Below are 18,681 nucleotides of genomic sequence, written 5' to 3'. Positions count from 1 at the left end.
TAATTTTCGGAGACACCACCCAGTATTTACTTTGTCCCACCTCTCATTTTACACTTGGAGAAAACGAGCCCGCATGACAGACTCCATGGCTTTCCCTGGGCCCCCACGAGGGGCTGGTGGAGCCAGGGTCAGCATGCAGGGTCTCTGAGACCGAAGGCCTTCCTGTGAACAGAGCCCACCCTGGGTCCCACTGCCACAGAAGACAACAGATTTCCATGTGCTAATGAGCATACCGGTGATAAATGGTGACTCTGGAGCCCTTGGGCCTGGGCCCCGCAAAGCCGTATCACAAGAGCGCAAAGGGGAAGTGACTTGTCCAAGTCAGTCAGGAGAGCTAGGATTGTTCAAACAACAAATGGCCAGGCCAGGGTTCCTCTTGCAAGGGGAAATTCAGTACTTAAATTTCTACTTCAGGGGAGGTGCTGTCAGGAGGCTGTTTTAGAGCCTGAAGAAACCAGACTTCTCCTGCCTTCGGCCTGCCATCCTGTCCCCAAAGGCATCTCTCTGTGGGCCCAGTTCCTCCTCTGAGAGGTGGGCCCACATTCCCTGGGAGGAGGATTAAAGGAGATACTAGAAGGGCCAGGCCCGGGTGGGGGCGGAATGGTTTCCTCTTTTCTGGAGAAGAAAATTCAAATTGTAAAAGTGCTAGGACTCAGGAAACACTGCAGGGCAGATCGGGCCTTCCTTTCTCTACGGATCCTCAGCTCCTCTGGTCTGGGACCAACAGAAGATGGCCAGAGGCTACATTTAGACAGAATCCAGGGTTTTCTTGATCTTAGAAAACACAGGAAAGGAGGAGAACATAAGTATTTCAAGGAATGATTACTTCTATTCCGTTTTGTTTTGTTTAAAAAAAACAACAGACCGAAGTCTGCATATAGAAAGCTTTCAAGGTATTTTATACTAATGTAACAAGAAAGAATGATGAGTCAGTACATCTATAATCTGTATTAAAAACCCCAGTGCTGGGGGCATCTGGGTGGCTCAGTCGGTTGAGCAGCTGCCTTCAGCTCAGGTCATGATCCTGGGGTGTTGGGATCGAATCCCCACGTCCGGCTCCCTGCTCAGCAGAGAGCCTGCTTCTCCCTCTCCCTCTGCCTGCCACTCTGCCTACTTGTGCTATCTCTCTGTCAAATAAATAAAATCTTTAAAAACAAAAAACAAAAAAACAAAACCCAGTGTCCTGGGATGCCTGGTTGGCTCAGTCGGTTAAGCGTCTGCCTTTGGCTCAGGTCATGATCTCAGGGTCCTGGGATCCAGCCCCACATCGGGCTCCCGGCTCAGTGGGAATCCCTGCTTCCCCCTTTCCCTCTGCCCCCCGCTTGTGCTATCTCAAATAAATAAAATCTTAAAAACAAACAAACCCAGTGTTCTGAATCATTTAATAGGCCCATAAATTGCCAGGGATCATCTTTTCATCCACGAAGGGAAAGCACAGGACACAAGCCTGCCACCCCTCTCCCCAGCACACACACAGGTGATACAGAGCTGAAATCCGCTACAGTGTGGTAAAACTCACAACACTAGGAGCAGAAGTGAAAAAGTCTGTATGGCACATATTTAGGTACAGCAAAATAGTGACTACTGACGGCTATCTGTATATGTTAGCATTTTACCAGAGAAATAATTTTGGGGGGAGGGGGGCAGGGGAAGGTTCTAGGCAGGGAATCGGCACAGCTAGTCTCGTCACAGCTACCTGGCGAAGGAAGGAATTAGGTATCATTTTACAGCTAGGGAAACTGAGGCTTGGGGAAATGGAAGAACTTGCCCATGGTCATAAAAGCAGTGAAGGCCTTAGGAAATTTAGTAAGTGTCTGTGATAAGGGAAATTTGATATCTTGTAAGCACATGCCAACCTGAAGGAAATCCTTGATAGTAAACATCGGGCCAAAATTCTCCACTACGAATTTATTTAAAAAGACAAAATACCACACCTTATATCAAAAAATGAACTTATTGTGAAATGGTAGCCTGTGGTGTAGAAGCAAGGATCTATTAACTGTAGCAAATCAAAAATTTAGGACATGCTGTGCACAAAAGAGGACAATGAGCTCAGTAGCGACCAGGGAACTGGAGAACAGGCCTGATTATCTTCTGCAAATCTTGCCCAAATGGAATGTCTCCTGCTTTCCTAAATGCCACACTTCTTTATCCGGAAGACAAGATAATTACATGGCACACATAAAAAGTTGTTGACAGAAACGGCTTCATGGAGAAGGCTGTCACAATACGTTCCATCTTTGGAAGGTGATGTGAATCTCAGGGGACAGGCAGACAGGAGAGTGTAAGCGCTCGCAGGATACACGCCCGTGGGGAGATGCTATGGCAGAGATTTACTAATCGTATTCAAGAAATCTGTGCTCTGGAAGCCGGCTTCTTCCTTGAACCAGAGTTTTGTGGGCTTTACTTTACCGGCTATTGTAATCATAGCTTTTTAAATCTAAAAAGGAACATTAACTTGAATACCTACTTAGAAGGTAAAAGAGAAAAATGCCTGCCTGAGCATCTCCCTCTCCAACAGTCACGTGCAGAAAGCTTCCGTGGGGAAAGCACGTATTTCTTCTGTAAAGCTCCCGCGTGAAAATGCGACATAGTTGCCCAGGCCACACCCTCTACATTCATCAGCCCGAATTCATGCAATAGGAAGTAGCTACTCACAATCACCGTACAAAATAAAGAAGGGATGATCGTCAGATTAGTAGAGAGGAGGTTCTTGGCTCTGCAAAACTGCATGCAAAACGTATCCAAGTGCTTCCTGATGTGGCCACGGCGGCGCCTGAAACAAAGCCCCACGCGGGCGGCTCCTGCAGGAAGTCTCGCGCCTGCAGACGTGACGCCAGGCTGTGCAGCTCGCTCCCACCAACTCAACCTGACTTCTTCTCAGCTTCCTCCTTCCCAGAACACCAGAACTGTTCTACATAATAAATCTATATTTAGTGCCTTTTAAATGAATTCAACCATAAGATTTTCACCACTTCCTTCTTGTATCTGGTACTTCACCATATGCCACAACTCACTGTTTTGGAGAAGCTGGCTATAAGTGTATTAAATAAATGGCTAAATCTAGATCGCTAAAGACAATTTAGAATTGATTTTCCGAAGGACCCTTCAAGATGCAACCCTAAAAAACCACCAACCTTAAACAACGGCAAAAAAGAATTTTCTTCTCCCTAAACCCCAAAATTTGTTTTACTTTTGTGAATATGTTTCAGAAAATGAAATACAGCTCCTTATTAAGCACTAACAATACCGTATCTGCTCCCAAGTTTAAGGGGCTTCCAAAGGCCATCCTGTTCAAAAAAGGACATAAATCTAAAATACCAACTTAGATCTCTGCCATAAGCACTTCTGTGATTTGTTCTGCCGGACAGCAGTCGAGGATGGGGCAGGCGGGGGAAAGGGTGCTGAAGGTCACTGCCGCGGGCCTCGGCCTGTGCTGCAGCAACACCGAGCCTGTGTCCCTCGGGAAGAGCCAGAAAACTACAGTGAAGGAAACTACAAACACAACATGTAATCTTGCCTCGAGGGCAAGGCCACTGTTTGTCTGGACCAAACCTGCTGCACATGGCCAGGATCTGAAAACCAGAGGGAGGGACAGCGGGTGCGGATGTCTGCAAAGTGAACTAAGGGTTTGTATTCAAGGCCGCTCTTGATGCACAGCTCAGATTTGGGGTTTAAGCACTTACAGTGTACGGGGAAGAGGTTGGGCACCCCTTAGAATCCCAGAGACAAAGAGCACAGATAAGAAAGGACTGGGACTCAGCTGAGTAGGTAGAGGTGGACGCAAACAAGCATCTGCCTCTCTCTGAACCAGGGGTGAAGAGCAGACCACAGCTCAGGGTGCTACTTTGACCCCTGGTTTGCCCTAGAAACCTGAGGGCAGAAATGTTTCCCACAAAGAGTCTTCTCACTCTTGCTGCCCCCTGGGAACCTGTGTTGACAGCTTTGATGGTTGGCTCAGACCAGAGGAGATGAGTTTACCATGGAAAGATAGGGCGTTAGCCATAGTAGAGATTTTCTTAATTTGGAATGGAAGGAACCACAGGAACTGGAGGGAGAAGGGTCGATGGAATGCTGGACACACAAGGACATTCGGTAGACCATCATCCTCCCTATTAGAGGGAGCTCAGGAAGGTGTGGGAAGAGGCGAGAGCAGCCCAGCCTACGGCCATGGGTGACCATGCTACTTGAGGGAGCAGCCTCCATCTCCAGAGCCTGGTTGTTTGCAGTTCTGCCTCTCACTTTCTTCAGTGCCTGAAGTCTTTGCTCATATGACACAAATTTCATATCCAGCCCCAAACCACATCGGCCATAGCAGTAGTTTATCGCATGGAAAAAATGAAGGGGAGATAAGAGCACATTTTCCACATTTCTTCTACAAGAGGAAGACAAAATATTTTCCAACAGGCATGAAGTAGGGATACCACACATAAAACAGACAAGAAAAATGCTCCAAAGACGCATCCTGCTTGCGGCAAGGCTGCTGAACACACCATCTTTTCCTGCTCCTTTCTCGAGATGGAGAAAGCAGAAAGACAGGGATTGTCATTTTTACTTTGTATGTGAAGACATGCAGAGAAGGCATTTTCACTGAACAAGACTTAAGCGCAGACTGTTCTGTTATCCCATTAAGTCTGTCCTGAATTCAGTTCCCCAAACTAGTGTGTACCTGAACCCTCTGTCATGCAGAACCTACGGACACACAGCCACGGTTTACTCCTCTATCTACCCTGCCTTACAGATGAGACCACACTGTTGGATCTATTGACACTCTTCCTTTTTATAAGGGAAGAAGCTCTTTATTTCTAATCATGTTTTTATACCCTCCAACCTATTTGCTTAATATTAATATTCGTAAATCAGTTTTATTTTGGTTAATATTTGCCTGGTGGATCTTTCTCTAATAGGCTATATACTTTCAAACTTCCTGGGTATTTATGTTTTAGGGGTGTCCTCTGAAAATAATACCATGATTTTTTAAGAGAATCAGAGAATCTTTTGTCTCTTTACAAGTAAAATCTATTCTGCATTTATTGTAATTACTGATACTTATGAACAAATTACTGCATCTTATTCTGTGATTTCTATCATGATTTTTGTTTTCTTTGTCTCTTTTGCTTCTACCAGACCATTTCCATGAATTTTTATTTACCCAGTTTTCTGTTTCTTTTCCTGCTACGCTTACTAGGACGTGACACTTCCTATCCCTAGACTCTAAGTGGTCACTCCAAAATGCTAATGTGCCTGTGAGTTTACAAGTGTCAGTCAGCTGAGCAGGAGCTCCTGCCGGCCTCAGAACCCACTTCCTCTTCCAAGTTAAAGTGCTCTGGTACTTCAGTGCCACCCTGTTTTTAACTGCTCCAAATCTACCGTTTAAATGGTCAATCTTTGGATTTACAAATATATTTCCCAATTTCTATGCTCGTTCTTGATCCCAGTCCTTTCTTCTCATACTTTCCTTTTTATTAACTAACTCATTTGATAAATATCTGCTGATCACTTAAATGTGCCAGGCATTGCTCTAGGCGTTAGAGATAGAGAAGAGAACAAAACAAAGCCCCTGTTTTTGCAGCGTTCCCATTATAGTGGGTGCTTCCATTATTCTTACTCAACTATATGCCTTGGGGCACGTGGGTGGCTCAGTCAGTTAAGCGTCCTACTCTTGGTTTCAGCTCAGGTCATGATCTCAGGATCGTGAGATCAAGCCCCATGTCGGCGTGATCATGGAGCCTGCTTAAGATTCTTTTCCTTCTCCCTCTGCCCCTCCCCCACCACTCTGATGCACGAGCAATCTTTCCTTCTCTCTGAAATAAACAAATCTTTAAAAAAATTAAACTATATGCTTTAGTTCTTCTGGTAAGTATCTGAGTAGTAAACTCACTCAGTCTTGATCTACATTTTATCCTCATCATTGAACGATAGTTCAGCTGGATCTGGAATTCCAGGTTCAGAGTTAATTTCCCTTAAGACTATTCTACCAACTTCCAGAATCTGTGGTTCCTGGTGAGAAGTGGGCTTGCTTTCTTGCTTCCTTCCTTCCCTCCTTTCTTTCTTTCTTCCTTCTTTCTTTTTTTAAGATTTATTTTTTTTAGAGAGAGAGCAAGAATGAGTAGAGGGTAGGGGCAGAGGAAGAGGGAAACTCCCAAGCAGACTCCCCACTGAGCACAGAGCCCGACGCGGGGCTCGATCTCACGACCCCAAGGATCACAACCTGAGCCAAAAGCACGAGTCGGGCGCTCAACCAACGGTGCCACCCGGCTCCCCAAGAAGTCCGCTGTCTTTCTAATAACCCTTCTCACAGGGGTTGTTTTGTCATTTCTGTCCTTGTTTTTAAGACCTCGTCTCTGATGTTCCTCGGTTTTACAATAATGTCTTTCAGTTTGGATGCATCCTACTAGACAACTTCTGTTTAAAGTAACTTTCCCCCTACACCTCCTTATAACTTCCATATAACATGGAATGGACACACACACAAGGCCATGTTATTGTAATTTCTCCCTTCTTCACTCCACTTTCTTTCAAAACACAAAACAAAAAGCACATTTACCAAATAATAAGTAGAAGGTCCTGGCCTGGGTACTTTCCATGCTGCTGCCACACACACCCCTGACTTCCTCTCTTCCAGAAGCCTTCACTGTGCCTACTTTCCAGATAAGAATGTCAATCTGAGAAATGTGAAGAGACTTTTCCAAACGACGCAGCTAGTGAGCATTATAGCCCATGCTCCAACTCCACAAATCCCATGCCCTAAACACACTACACACCCTACATCCTGTTTCTAAGCACACACATTTAAGAGAACTGGAAAAGGACAAGAAATGCTGGCCCATCATTACAGAAATGCGAGAACCATTACTGTTTATCAGTTGAAATCTCACAAATGAGTCAATAGGCATTGGTACAATAAATATGGCAAAAACATTCAGGGCATTTTTCTGTGTCAAGAACACCTTATTTTATGACCCAGCCAACAGACGATATCTGAGCAGACAAGGACAGCCTCACTCTCAAATCGGAGCATTACCTCCTGTGAATCACCTTTAAACATATCTAGCCAAGATCAGTCATCTCAGATGTGGTTAAAACGAATTCAAAACCAACCACATAGGTATTTATGGGAGAAAATAGTGAAAGCCATGGTTTTACCTGTGCTACTTCTTCGAAATCTTCATGACGTTTCTGCAAAGCTCTGGCCCGATGAAGAGATTTCCCCACACCCGTATGTTTGCTCAGAAATGCTTCTCCATGGTTCTCAATCCAGTCCAGCACCTACAATAAAATACAGGCATATATGCCATAAAAACAATGTTCTGCCTTGTTCGATGGCTAGGGCTACCCGCTGATACATTCTGTTGTCAAAACTATAACAAACGAGAAGCAAAGGAAGGAAAAAAACTGGAAGCAACTGGACACTAATCTACCATGCCTGACCAGCTTTCCCAACGTGATTTTCAGCAGCTCTTAACTGTAAGAGCATAAGTTTGTCTCTGTATAAATATTACGTGCAGTAATGATTAAGTCTCATCTCATTTTATGCGCAACGGAGCATCCAAAACTGAATGGGTTTTGGATAAGATACTGGTTATCAAGCCACAGGCAACCAGTTTAACTTAACATTTTTATAAGGCTCAAAGCTTCCCAACTCTGGCAATTCAACTTTAACCACAGAGTTAATGTTTTTCTGCCTCTTCTTTAGAACATGGAAAACATAAAAATAAAACCTAAGAAAACAAAACACTTAAATGCCTCCGTTCTGGTCTTTGAGGATAATTTATTCTGTAAACTACTAAGCTGTTGTGAAAGCTAAACATTCCATGAATTTAATTACTTAAAAGTTCTTGCAAGTTGACATCCACCACATACAGAAAGGGAGTAAAAGTTAAGCAGTGTGACCGACGTTTCTAGGTTCAGAGTCAGTACTGAGGAGTTCACTGGCTCTCTTACTTGAGAAACCACAAAAAACTAACAAAAATATTTACGCTACCCTCAAATGTACACTTGGCCTCTTTCTGATGGGGAAAAGAGAACTAGCAAAAAATAAGTCAGTGACATCTTCCGCTAAAAACTAAAACTTTGGGTACAAGGTATTTAAATATTCGAATACATTTGTTAACAGACTGCTGAAGGCCACCTCTCATACTTCGAATTTAGTAACTACAGTAATGATGTATATGGATCAAAACTCTCTCAGACTGAAGAACCAGCTGGGGAGGCACAGCCAGGACAGTGGCTGAGGGGACAACCTGGAAGCAGACCAGTCATGGCTCCCCACTAATGGCAAAATAAAAGGGGTCTTAACTTGGGATTCAGTGCTATGAAAAGGATCCCTTGCCCTTTGTTACCTGCGCTAGAGAGAGATCAGCTGTGCTGACAGAACTCTTAAAAAGAAGGAAAAAAAAAAAAAGGCAGCTGGTAAGGGCCAGTCGTCCAGGGACAACTGGCCTTGTTATCTATCGCTCCAAACCAGCGACCTTCAGAAGCCAAGGGTCTGACCGAAGGCCCTTTCTGCATAGGGTTTAGCAAAGTTAGTAGTACATGTAAATAAAACAGATTGCAAACCTGAATAAATCACTGATGGTCTTTCTTAAAGACCCTGCAGAATTAGCAGAAGTGTTGGTGCATTGGGCGCGGGGGGGGCGGGGCGGGGCACAGAGGCCAAGCCTTGCAGCAGAGACTCAGCCAAAGCCACATCTACCTTATTGTTATAGCTCATTTCTGAACCTCTTCTGTCAACACCGCCAATCTGCTAGTCACTGGGGTCACGCTATCAGAGTACTTCTGAGGGGATCTACATGTATTGTGTCACCTCACTCCCAGTCCTCCTGAAAGCTCTCTCGTTTCCACCCTCCATTTCTAGCCCCCGCTGCATACCCAGGGCCTAGCTATGTCTTCTTGGGTGAGTTCTTCATCCTTGCTGGACTGTAGCTTCCTTGGTGCTCGTGACTGTAACGGGGAGTTGTGAGGGCTCTGCTGAGCACATTAACACCAGCTCGGCGGATACACAGTATGTGTAGCATCCCCACCCCTACACCGTAGCCCATGGCAGGCTTCCATCTAATTGTAAGCTCTTTGGTGGCACAAGCTACAATTATCCGTTGCTTTTCAGTTTAATTTTTTTTTTTTTTTTAAGTAATCTCTACACCCAACACGGGGCTCAAACTCATGACCCCAAGATCAAGAGTCACACACTCCTCCGACTGAGCTGGCCAGGCACCCCATCCACTGCTTTTTAATTAGTGTACATTATTTTCCTTTCTTGAGATAAGAGACAGAGAAAGAGAGAGAGAGAGAGAGAGAGACTGCACTTTAGTATTACCATTAGTAAGCAGAGCTACATTCACGCCTGACTTCAAGGCAGATAAAAAGCTGCTGAGTTGTTTACATGAGTCTCTTAATTCATATTATAAAACAGAGATCCTGTTCCACTCCTACAAAATGTCCATTGACAACTTCAAGACGTCTCAACCTCAAGGATGGATACAGTTAAATGGAAAGTGCCTCTGGGCATGAGGCCAATACCACACAGGAGACAAGGATCAAATATTTTAAGCCTGAAAAGAACTTAAAGATACCTAAGTCTCCCTGCCTATCAGATCTGTATGAAGGACTAAGAGATCTTTCTTTTTAACTATAGTATATTCTGTATATTCCTCAACTTTACTGTTAAAAGAAAAACTGAGCCACTGGTAAGCAGCAAATCTGATAATCACCAGCAACTCAATACAGACTTGAAACAAGGACACAATTTGAAAAAGTAAAATGTAAACATTATTTGGTAGAAAGGGCTGAGGAAACAAACTACAGTATTTTTAAAATAATAAAAATTTGGTTTTGGGGCTCCTGGGTGGCTCAGTCGTTAAGTGTGTGCCTTGGGCTCAGGTCATGATCCCAGGGTCCTGGGATCGAGCCCCGCATTGGGCTCCCTGCCCGGCAGGAAGCCTGCTTCTCCCTCTCCCACTCCCCCTGCTTGTGTTCTCTCTCTTGTGTCTCTCTCTGTCAAATAAATAAATAAAATCTTTAAAATAAATTAAAAAATAAAAATAAAAAAATAAAAATTTGGTTTTGAAGCCTAAGAAAAGTCTTTCAGGAAGTGTAAGTTGGAAATTAAAGCTATTATGAACCAACTGCTCAGAGTTACAATTTTTCTTTTATTAGCGGTTCCTTTAGACAGAATTGTAAATACCAGGTGAAACTGTATTTCCAACAAACATGAAAGTAATTCAAAGAAGGTGTACAAACTCCAAGCACTTTTAAAAAAAGAAAGTGGCAGACAATTATGAAATCCATCTCACACTCAAAACCAAATTCCCCACAAGGCTTTTGCTTCTTCTACAAGTCTGAGAACATTTCCCAGATTGCCAAGGAATCAATATAGCTGCCCAAAGAACATTTCAAAGACATGCTTGTGGAATCTTTTCCATTTAAAACATAAAAATATTTGCGAATCAGGGGCTTCATCAACCCAATCCAGCCAGCCGCCTCCCTGACCTCAGCTGTCGCCAGGAGCCGTCATTTGTCTTGTGGCCCCAGCCCCAGAAACAAGGCTGGCACAGGATTTGAGGCTCTGCTGCTAGACTGAAGGGAAAGGACAAAAGTGATCCCTTCCCACAGGCTACCTGGTTCCTGGGCAGGAGAGCAAAGCTGGGAGGCCTAGGCCACCTCCCTCTCTGAGCAGAGGATGTGGTGGGAGCTCATTCGTCTGTACATCAGTGCCCTCTAATGGACACAGTGACAGCCCCAAGGTCAAGGTCACTCTAAAGTGAGCCACCAACACAACACAGATACCGTCTCAGCATCTAAGTCAAAATGTCAGATGGTCAGGAAACCTTACATATTGTTTAGCTTAACTCCCTGTTTGTAATTACAAGATAGATCATGATGATGGCAAGTATGATTATGCTCATTTCTTACCTAATAATTATATTGCTGTTGCAGCAAGCACTGAGCTGGGCTGTGTGTGCACCAAGCCATCAATCCTCACAGTGAGCTGGGGTAGGGGAGGCATATCATATCCCCATTTCACAGATGAAGACACAGGACCAAAGACCCTCAACTAAGGGTCTTTGTGGAAGAGCCAGTCTGGGGACTAAGATCCAGAAAGTCTGGTCAAAGGGTCCATTCTCTTAAACCGCTGGTCTATACGCCTCTTGAGTCAGCTCAAGTGCCATACAGGTGCCACGGTAGGGTGTGGAAGGAACGAGCTGTTCTCGTTTGCCAACAGCTGGGGGCTCCTGGGCAAATGACCTCTGATGAAGTGACTGTTATAATGGACAGCAAACACTACCAACTCTCAGTTAAAGGCCGTGGGAACTGGCTGCTGGCGCCTTTCCCCCAACTCACGTGGCAGAGTTCCGGCCATCTTGTAAACCTATGTGATCTTCTGTGACAAGCCCCCACTACCTAACGCTCACTGTTTCCTGGACTACTATTTCTGGTGACTGCTTCTTTAAGAATTTGTGACTAAATACTACACCCCCATCAGAGGAAACTAATTCTTACAGACCCGTGTCTCAACAATAGACAATATGAAGACCACGTAAAGACATTTTCCCTTTAAAACGCAGAGGTGTTTATTTCAAATACTGACTGGAGTCACCTCCTACTATCACCACGAATCACATCACTGCCGCCAGCATTATTTACTGAGAGATTATTCCACGCCATGTTCGGGAGGGCAACACATGCAGGTCCATAATCCCTTATCCACAAAAAAGCTGCAACAGCTCTGAAATTCTCAGTGTTTTTTCAAAACTTGGTCCCAAGTTTTGGCACCAAGATCTGACTCCCTTAGTGTAGTTTAGAGTCCTTGTCCATTTGGCTGCAGAAATCTCCATGTTTTCCTTTAGAGTATGGGGGGCGGCCCAGACCCCACGAGAGTGTCCTGTATCACACACTGTATGCACTCTGTTATCTTCCTGAAGTTTGAAAAACTCTCAACCCCCAAACATATCTATCCCCAAGGGCTACAAACGAGAGAGCGGACTTTGATTACTGTCCCTATTCAACAAGAAATGGAGGCTCAGAGAAGTGAAGCGACTTGCCCAAGAAAGAAGACCGAGGAAAGAGATTCACATGAAGGTCTTCAGAGCCCCAAACTCAGGCTCTAACCCGTCATTACATTACATCATGGCTTGTAGATACTACATGAATGCTGGAAAAATATTTCTAAAATTAGAGTTTCAGCTCTAGGAGGGCTGTTTATAAAAACTAGATAAGACCTCGGACATAAAACAACCAAGAACACATGAAGCCAGTCTGGTTTTACTGGGAACTCCGGATCCAAAGAGTATTCAGGGAAAGTATACAAATATCTGTGAAATCCAGCCACCATTTTAAAGAGACATAATCAGTAAATAAGCGTTTTCTGTCAGAATAATGAGAATTCCTTCTAAGTCACATTTATTCAGTTCACAAAACACAAACACATGAATCAAGTGAAAAACCAAGTTAATTCTAAAATACCCTAAATGTGTTCTTTTTTAACATAAAATCAGATTTTTCCAGTGGCAAAATACTAATTTCCTCCCTGCCCATTCCCTATAAAACCAAAATTAACCCAGTTTCATTTAGTTACTTCCCTGTTCGACCCTTGTTGGTTTTCATTTAAATCACCAGGGATGCCAATCTTGAAATAGACATACTATGTTTCCAGGGCTATTTTTTAAATTTTTTTTCCCCCGGGCCATTTTTAAATAAGTGCTCCTGAAACAATCATTTAGATCAGAGCTTTCTTGATTATCAAATCCAAGATATTTTAACGATTATAACAAAAAATGAGTGATTAGGCAACAAAGCAGGAGACCAAAAAGGAGGCCTTCGCTTAGAGAATGCTTTTATGAAAGACTGGTGTTTAGCATTGCTGTGAGGATATCCAATATTATGCTACTAATGAAATCTGCCCACAAAGTTAAAATCACAAAAGAAGGAATACTCTGAGTTTATATTATTGAATCCCACATACACACCCTCTCTCAGGCTGCCTGGTACCTCTTCCCAGAAGCTCAGAGCATATTTTACCTGAAACCAGCATCCTCGTTCATGTTCTTCCCTTTCTTTCTGATGGAGGCCAGGCTCGTGGACCACCTGCCTGGAGAACAGGAGAAGGACACAGCCCGGGGCAGCCGTGAGGAGCTGGGTTCAAGACCACTAGAAGCTATGAGTCAGTGCAGAGGGGTTCTCTCCCCTGCCTTCTCTGACCCCACGTATCCACTCCCAAGGCGACTAAATGAACCCGTCACAGCAGTGAGCAACTGTAGCTTCTAGAGAGCCCTTCCCCAGCCTGAAAAGCCCCACTTCAATACTCCTTCCTAAGTAACCTGTCAATTTAATTTTGCTCTTTGATTAGCTCAGAAACGAACCATCCTCCTCAGTCAAGACCAGTGAAGCAGTTAGAAAACCGCTGGGCTTCCTGGAGCTTCGGCCAAGTCACTGGACTTTTTCAAGGCTCAGTTTTATTAACTGGAAAATAAGGAGCTCGGCTTGACAGGATCACAAGGGCCTCTGGCTCTAAATTCTATGATCTGCACGGCACAACTTCCACGGTGAAATGAGAGACACAAGTCAACACACAGCTGTGGTCTACTGGGGGCTGAGGAAAGAAGGGGGAGTTTTTCAGGGCCAGCATGTACAGTTGCCTGACAATAATGATAGTCCTCCACTTCTTTATTTCTCTCCACTGGACCCAAGAACTGTTTCTTCATTCATTGTATTCCAAAATTAGAGTTAAGTTTGCCCTAAAAATCTATAGAATTATTCTTAATGTGGAAAGGTCTTTTAAAAAATATGGTTTCTAGAACATTCTGAAGTATACTAAGCCTAATGCTCACTTGGAAAAATAGGCTATTTAAACAGGGCGCCTGGGTGGCTCAGTTGGTTAAGCGTCTGCCTTTGGCTCAGGTCATGATCCCACGGTCCGGGATCGAGTCCCACGTCGGGCTCCCTGCTCAGCAGGGAGTCTGCTTCTCCCTCTCCTGCTGCCCCTCCCTGCTCATGCTCTCTCTCTCTCTCTCTCTCAAATAAATAAAATCTTTAAAAAAAAGAAAAAAGAAAAATAGGTTGTTTAAACAAACAAAAAACCTCAACAAGTTACACAAATGTATAGCAAATATTACAGCAAACGTGTAATACAGAACCACAATGCCCTGTGTTGCAAGAGCTACTTTTTTAAAAAAAGATTTACTTATTTTGGGGGGGGAGGGAGAGGGAGAGCTTGAGCACAGGGGTGAAGGGAAGAGGGAGAGAGAGAATCTCAAGCAGACTCTCTGCTGAATGAGGAGCCCAACTCGAGGCTCAATCTCACGACCCTGAGATCATTACCTGAGCTAAAATCAGGAGTCAGATGCTTAACCGACTGATCCACCCCAGCACCTCAAGAGCTACTTTTGCTTACCTAATCTGAGAGTATATGAAATGTCAGGAACATGTGCTCCATGTACACTGTCTTGGCTAGAAGGGAACATAGGTGAAGTCAATGAAGAAAGGCTCACAAAGGGCTTGGTGGGGATTAAAGACCTAAATGTGCGACCTGAAACCATAAAGATCCTAGAAGAACCCTCTGACACTGGCCACAGCAACATTTTTCTAGATATATCTCCTGAGGCAAAGGAAACAAAAACAAAAATAAACTACTGGGTCTTCATCAAAATAAAAAATTTCCGCACTGTGAAGGAAACAATCAACAAAACAAAAAGGCAACTTACTGAATGGGAGAAGATATTTGCAAATGACATATCTCATAAAGGATTAGTATCCAAAAATACATAAAGAACTTAGACAATTCAACACCCAAAAAACAAGTAAGCCAATGAAAAATGGGCAGAAAATATGAACAGACAGTTCTCCAACAGATGGCTGACACATGAAAAGATGCTCAACATCACTCATCACCAGGGAAATACAAATCAAAACCACAATGAGATACCACCTCACACCAGTCAGAATGGCTAAAATCAAAAACACAAGAGACAACAGATGTCAGCGAGGATGCAGGGAAAGAAAGGAGAACCCTCTGCACTGTTGGTGGGAATGCAAACTGGTACAGCTACTATCGAAAACAGTACAGAATTTCCTCAAAAAGTTAAAAATAGAACTACCCTACCATCCAGTAATCACACTACTTGGGTATTTACCCAAAGAATATAAGAATGCTAATTCAAAGGGATATAAACACCCTGATATTTATAGCAGCATTATTTCCAAAGTCAAATTATGGAAGCAGCCCAACTGTCCACTGATATTTTACTGAAGAGGTATAATGTGTGTGTATATATATAATGGAATATTATCCAGCCATAAAAAGGAATGAAATCTTGCCATTTGCAATGACATGGATGGAGCTAGAAAGTATAATGTTAAGGGAAGTAAGTCAGAGAAAGACAAATACCATATGTTTTACTCATGTGGAATTTAAGAAACAAATGAGCAAAGGGAAAAAAAAAAAAGAGAGAGACAAAGCAAGAGACTCTAAACTACAGAGAACAAAGAGATGGTTACCAGAGGGGAGGTGGTGGGGGGATAGGTGAAATAGGTGATGGGGATTAAAGAGTACACTCACCATGATGAGCACTGAGTAATGTATAGAATGCTGAATCACTATATTGTACACCTGAAACTAACATTACACTGTATGTTAACTATACTGGAATTAAAATTAAAAACTTAAAAAAAAAAGAGGAGTTGGCGTAATTTTAAACTTTAACATCATCTACCCACCCATCTATCTTCTAAAAATATTTAAATCATCAGTCCTCATGGTTATTACCCTAGTTTTAATTATGTAAGTACATGAAATTTCTTAAGGAAAACAAAGAAGCTAAGGAAGGAAAGGAAGGAGGAAGGTGGTAGGTAGGTTATTACTCATATAAATAGTCTCACCTTGGATATTCCCATCAAACTCCAACCAAACACATCATTCTATCAATACTGGCTAATCTGTTTATTTTTCTCATTCTTAGTTTGTAAATGAATATAAAAGAGTCCAAAGTCATCCACCTCCCCCCAAATCTTCCTATGTCCAGATCTTAATCTGGTACACTGAAGTTATTATGTATAGCGTAAGTCTAGTTATTGAACTGCATTAATACACACACATGCACATGTCTACATGCATGCAGTATCCCCTGTCCAGCTAATAATCCCTGGGCATTTTCCACTTTGGGGTCCCAGGCAATGTGGCTGGCACTCAATAAAAGGGAGTCCCAAGAGGTCTGGGGTTTTCCGGGCTCTGCCTGCTCCTGAGCGCAGGAGTCCTCAAGGGCTTGATGACCTCTGCTCTCTACTCACTTCTGATTTACCCCAGTCCCCTGGGCTCTAGCTCCCTGTCCTGCCAGCTCACAGTGCCAGCTCATGTATCCTGCAGTCCTGTATTCTATCTGCTTTGGGGGAAGAAATTCATCCATTTCCCACCCTTTGAACTCCCACTATCGGCTTTCAGCTCCTTCTAAGCTTGGTTACTAAGATAACCCTCACAGCCGAGTCTCTCCTGTGTTCACTACCACAAAAAAAAGTAATTAAAGCTGGCTCTAGACCCACCAGGAAGATCAGCATCAGCCTCCATCGGCCCCCGGCAGCTTCCCGATCCCTACCCAAACACTTACCCTCCAGTACTCCCTAATTCCAATGGAGAAGCTCTCAGAAAAGATGGCAATCCTCTAACCATTCTTATCACCAGCCACAATCAAAACTGTGAGCGTGGGAATGTACATAGAAGAAAATGTTAAGTAGCTAGGGCTATATAATGATTCTGGTGAGTGGGACGAGAAAAACCCACCCTCCTGACTTAAATGAATGAGCAAAGGACAATGAGGTTCAGAACCTTCACTTAAAAGTTAGGTCCATTGTAGGTGATACCAAACAAGAACTCCTAAGTCAAGCATCACAATGAGACGGCTTTAACTGGCATAAGGAGAGCAGCCTAGGACCCAAGGCAAACCTATAAAGTAGCTTCTCTGGGCACTTGAAACCTCTTTCTTTGCCTTTATGGCATATCCTGACTTCCCTCCCCCTGCTGCATTTAAGACCCTCATTTTGCATTCAAGTGGCTAAAATCTGTACTAGAGACCTCGCCACATTTGCACAATTCCCATGCACTGAAATTATCCCTTCCTTTCCCCGCCACTCCTGAATCCCCAACATCAAGCAAAACTCCCATTCCTTCAAGCAGATCTCCTAGTTAGATCACTTGTTTCCAATATAAGCCCAACCTACCCCTCTTCCAGAATAAATGAAGAAACTTTTAACCCAAAAGAATCTTTAATCAGCAAAACTGGGTAATTCCTTAAATTTCTTCATCTATCCATTCACTCACTCATTTTACAAATACTGAACTGAATCCCAGACACTTGGGAAACAGCAGTGAATAAAATACAGACCACTGCCCCACGGACCTCACACTGCTGTTCTCCAAGACTCCTCCACGACATGCACGGACGTCCACAATAGGACTTAGCCTGTCTCAACTGGGAGTCTTGCTCCCTCCAACTCCCTCACCACACTGCAACCAGGGCAAGCTTTCTAACACATGCAGGATCCTGTCCTCCACCCCCCACTGCCCAGAGCATCGAGTCAAAATGCACACGGCACAGGCCCTGCCTGGTGTGAACTCAGCATAGTGCAGGGGGAAAGCATTAGCTCAACAGGTTGGCTGTGAGAGTAAGAGAGGAGAGAAACATACACGGTAGTAAGCACCTGAAGCACCAAGATGAGCAGAATGCCATCTACGTGTTCCTCACATAAGCCTCGCGGCCACTCACAAGCCACCCCAGGCCCTGGCACCCATTTGCAGCACTCAGGCAAGTTCCACTGTGTCCCTTCAATGGCATCCCCATGCTCGCAGAAACAAGTTGCAAGCTTTCATCATGAGGTCACCTTTCCAGCACCTAGCCCATCTCACACCTCCACACCTCTCCATCCCGCCTACGCCGTGCTGCCTGCAGCTCTTTGGACAGGCCCTGCCCTTCTGTGTCTCGAATCTCACTGCAGTTCCTGTTGCCCAATCCTCAACCTGCTGACTTTCTACCCATCCTTCAAAGAGCAGCTCAAACCCCACCTCTCCTGTGAAGATGTTCATGGCACCCGGGTAACTGAGACTCGCGCCTCTAAAATGAAGGTCTCTTCATTTTCCCTGTATACCAGACCCTTGACGTTTGAGACGGACACGGACAAAGCTTTCTGGAACCCCCACGTTTGCACACATCATTAAGGCATAGATATTCACCCTTAAAATGCATGTACAAGGTCGGCAGATACCATGGAGGAGGGCAGCTCGTTGTACTTCCTCGCTCCAGCTAACCCCTTCAGAGGCATGACTCATATTCACGCCTTAGCGCAATTACACCTGACAATAACCAAAGACATTAAACACTAAATCTGAGCATGTTATGGTATAATTTATTAGACTATCAAATGATCTTTTACTAGATTATAATTCCTTGAGAAAAGGAGCTTTGACATATGCAACACAGTCACCTCTGTATCTCTGAGTGTCACACATGTGAGTAAGAGACTCTGGGGAAAAAAAAAGGAATGAAATGTGGATGAGAAGAATCTAGAGGACACTGGATTTGTTTTACTGTTTTCTCAGAATATTAGTTAATGGCCCCACATCAACTGGAAGGAGTTCTTCCAAGAAATAACTCAGCAGGGGTGACACTCATACACATGAAGGGCGACCGGGGTGGGGGT

At 43.9% G+C, this 18,681-nt stretch overlaps 1 protein-coding gene across 2 annotated transcripts in view; it reads right to left on the bottom strand.

Annotated features, from left to right (window-relative positions):
• TRIO (trio Rho guanine nucleotide exchange factor) overlaps positions 1 to 18,681 on the bottom strand; it is a 338,883-nt gene that overhangs the window by 156,797 nt on the left and 163,405 nt on the right. For both annotated transcript variants that reach the window (XM_032415386.1, XM_032415387.1), the window contains exon 10: positions 7,147 to 7,269. In XM_032415386.1, the coding sequence (XP_032271277.1) occupies positions 7,147 to 7,269 (123 nt within the window). The remainder of the gene's footprint in view (positions 1 to 7,146; positions 7,270 to 18,681) is intronic.

The sequence above is a fragment of the Phoca vitulina genome, unplaced genomic scaffold (genome assembly GCF_004348235.1).
Source record: "Phoca vitulina isolate PV1807 unplaced genomic scaffold, GSC_HSeal_1.0 scaffold17, whole genome shotgun sequence".
NCBI lineage: Eukaryota > Metazoa > Chordata > Mammalia > Carnivora > Phocidae > Phoca > Phoca vitulina.
The sequence above is the reverse complement of the archived record's forward strand: the minus strand, read 5'-3'. Positions and strand labels throughout refer to the sequence as shown.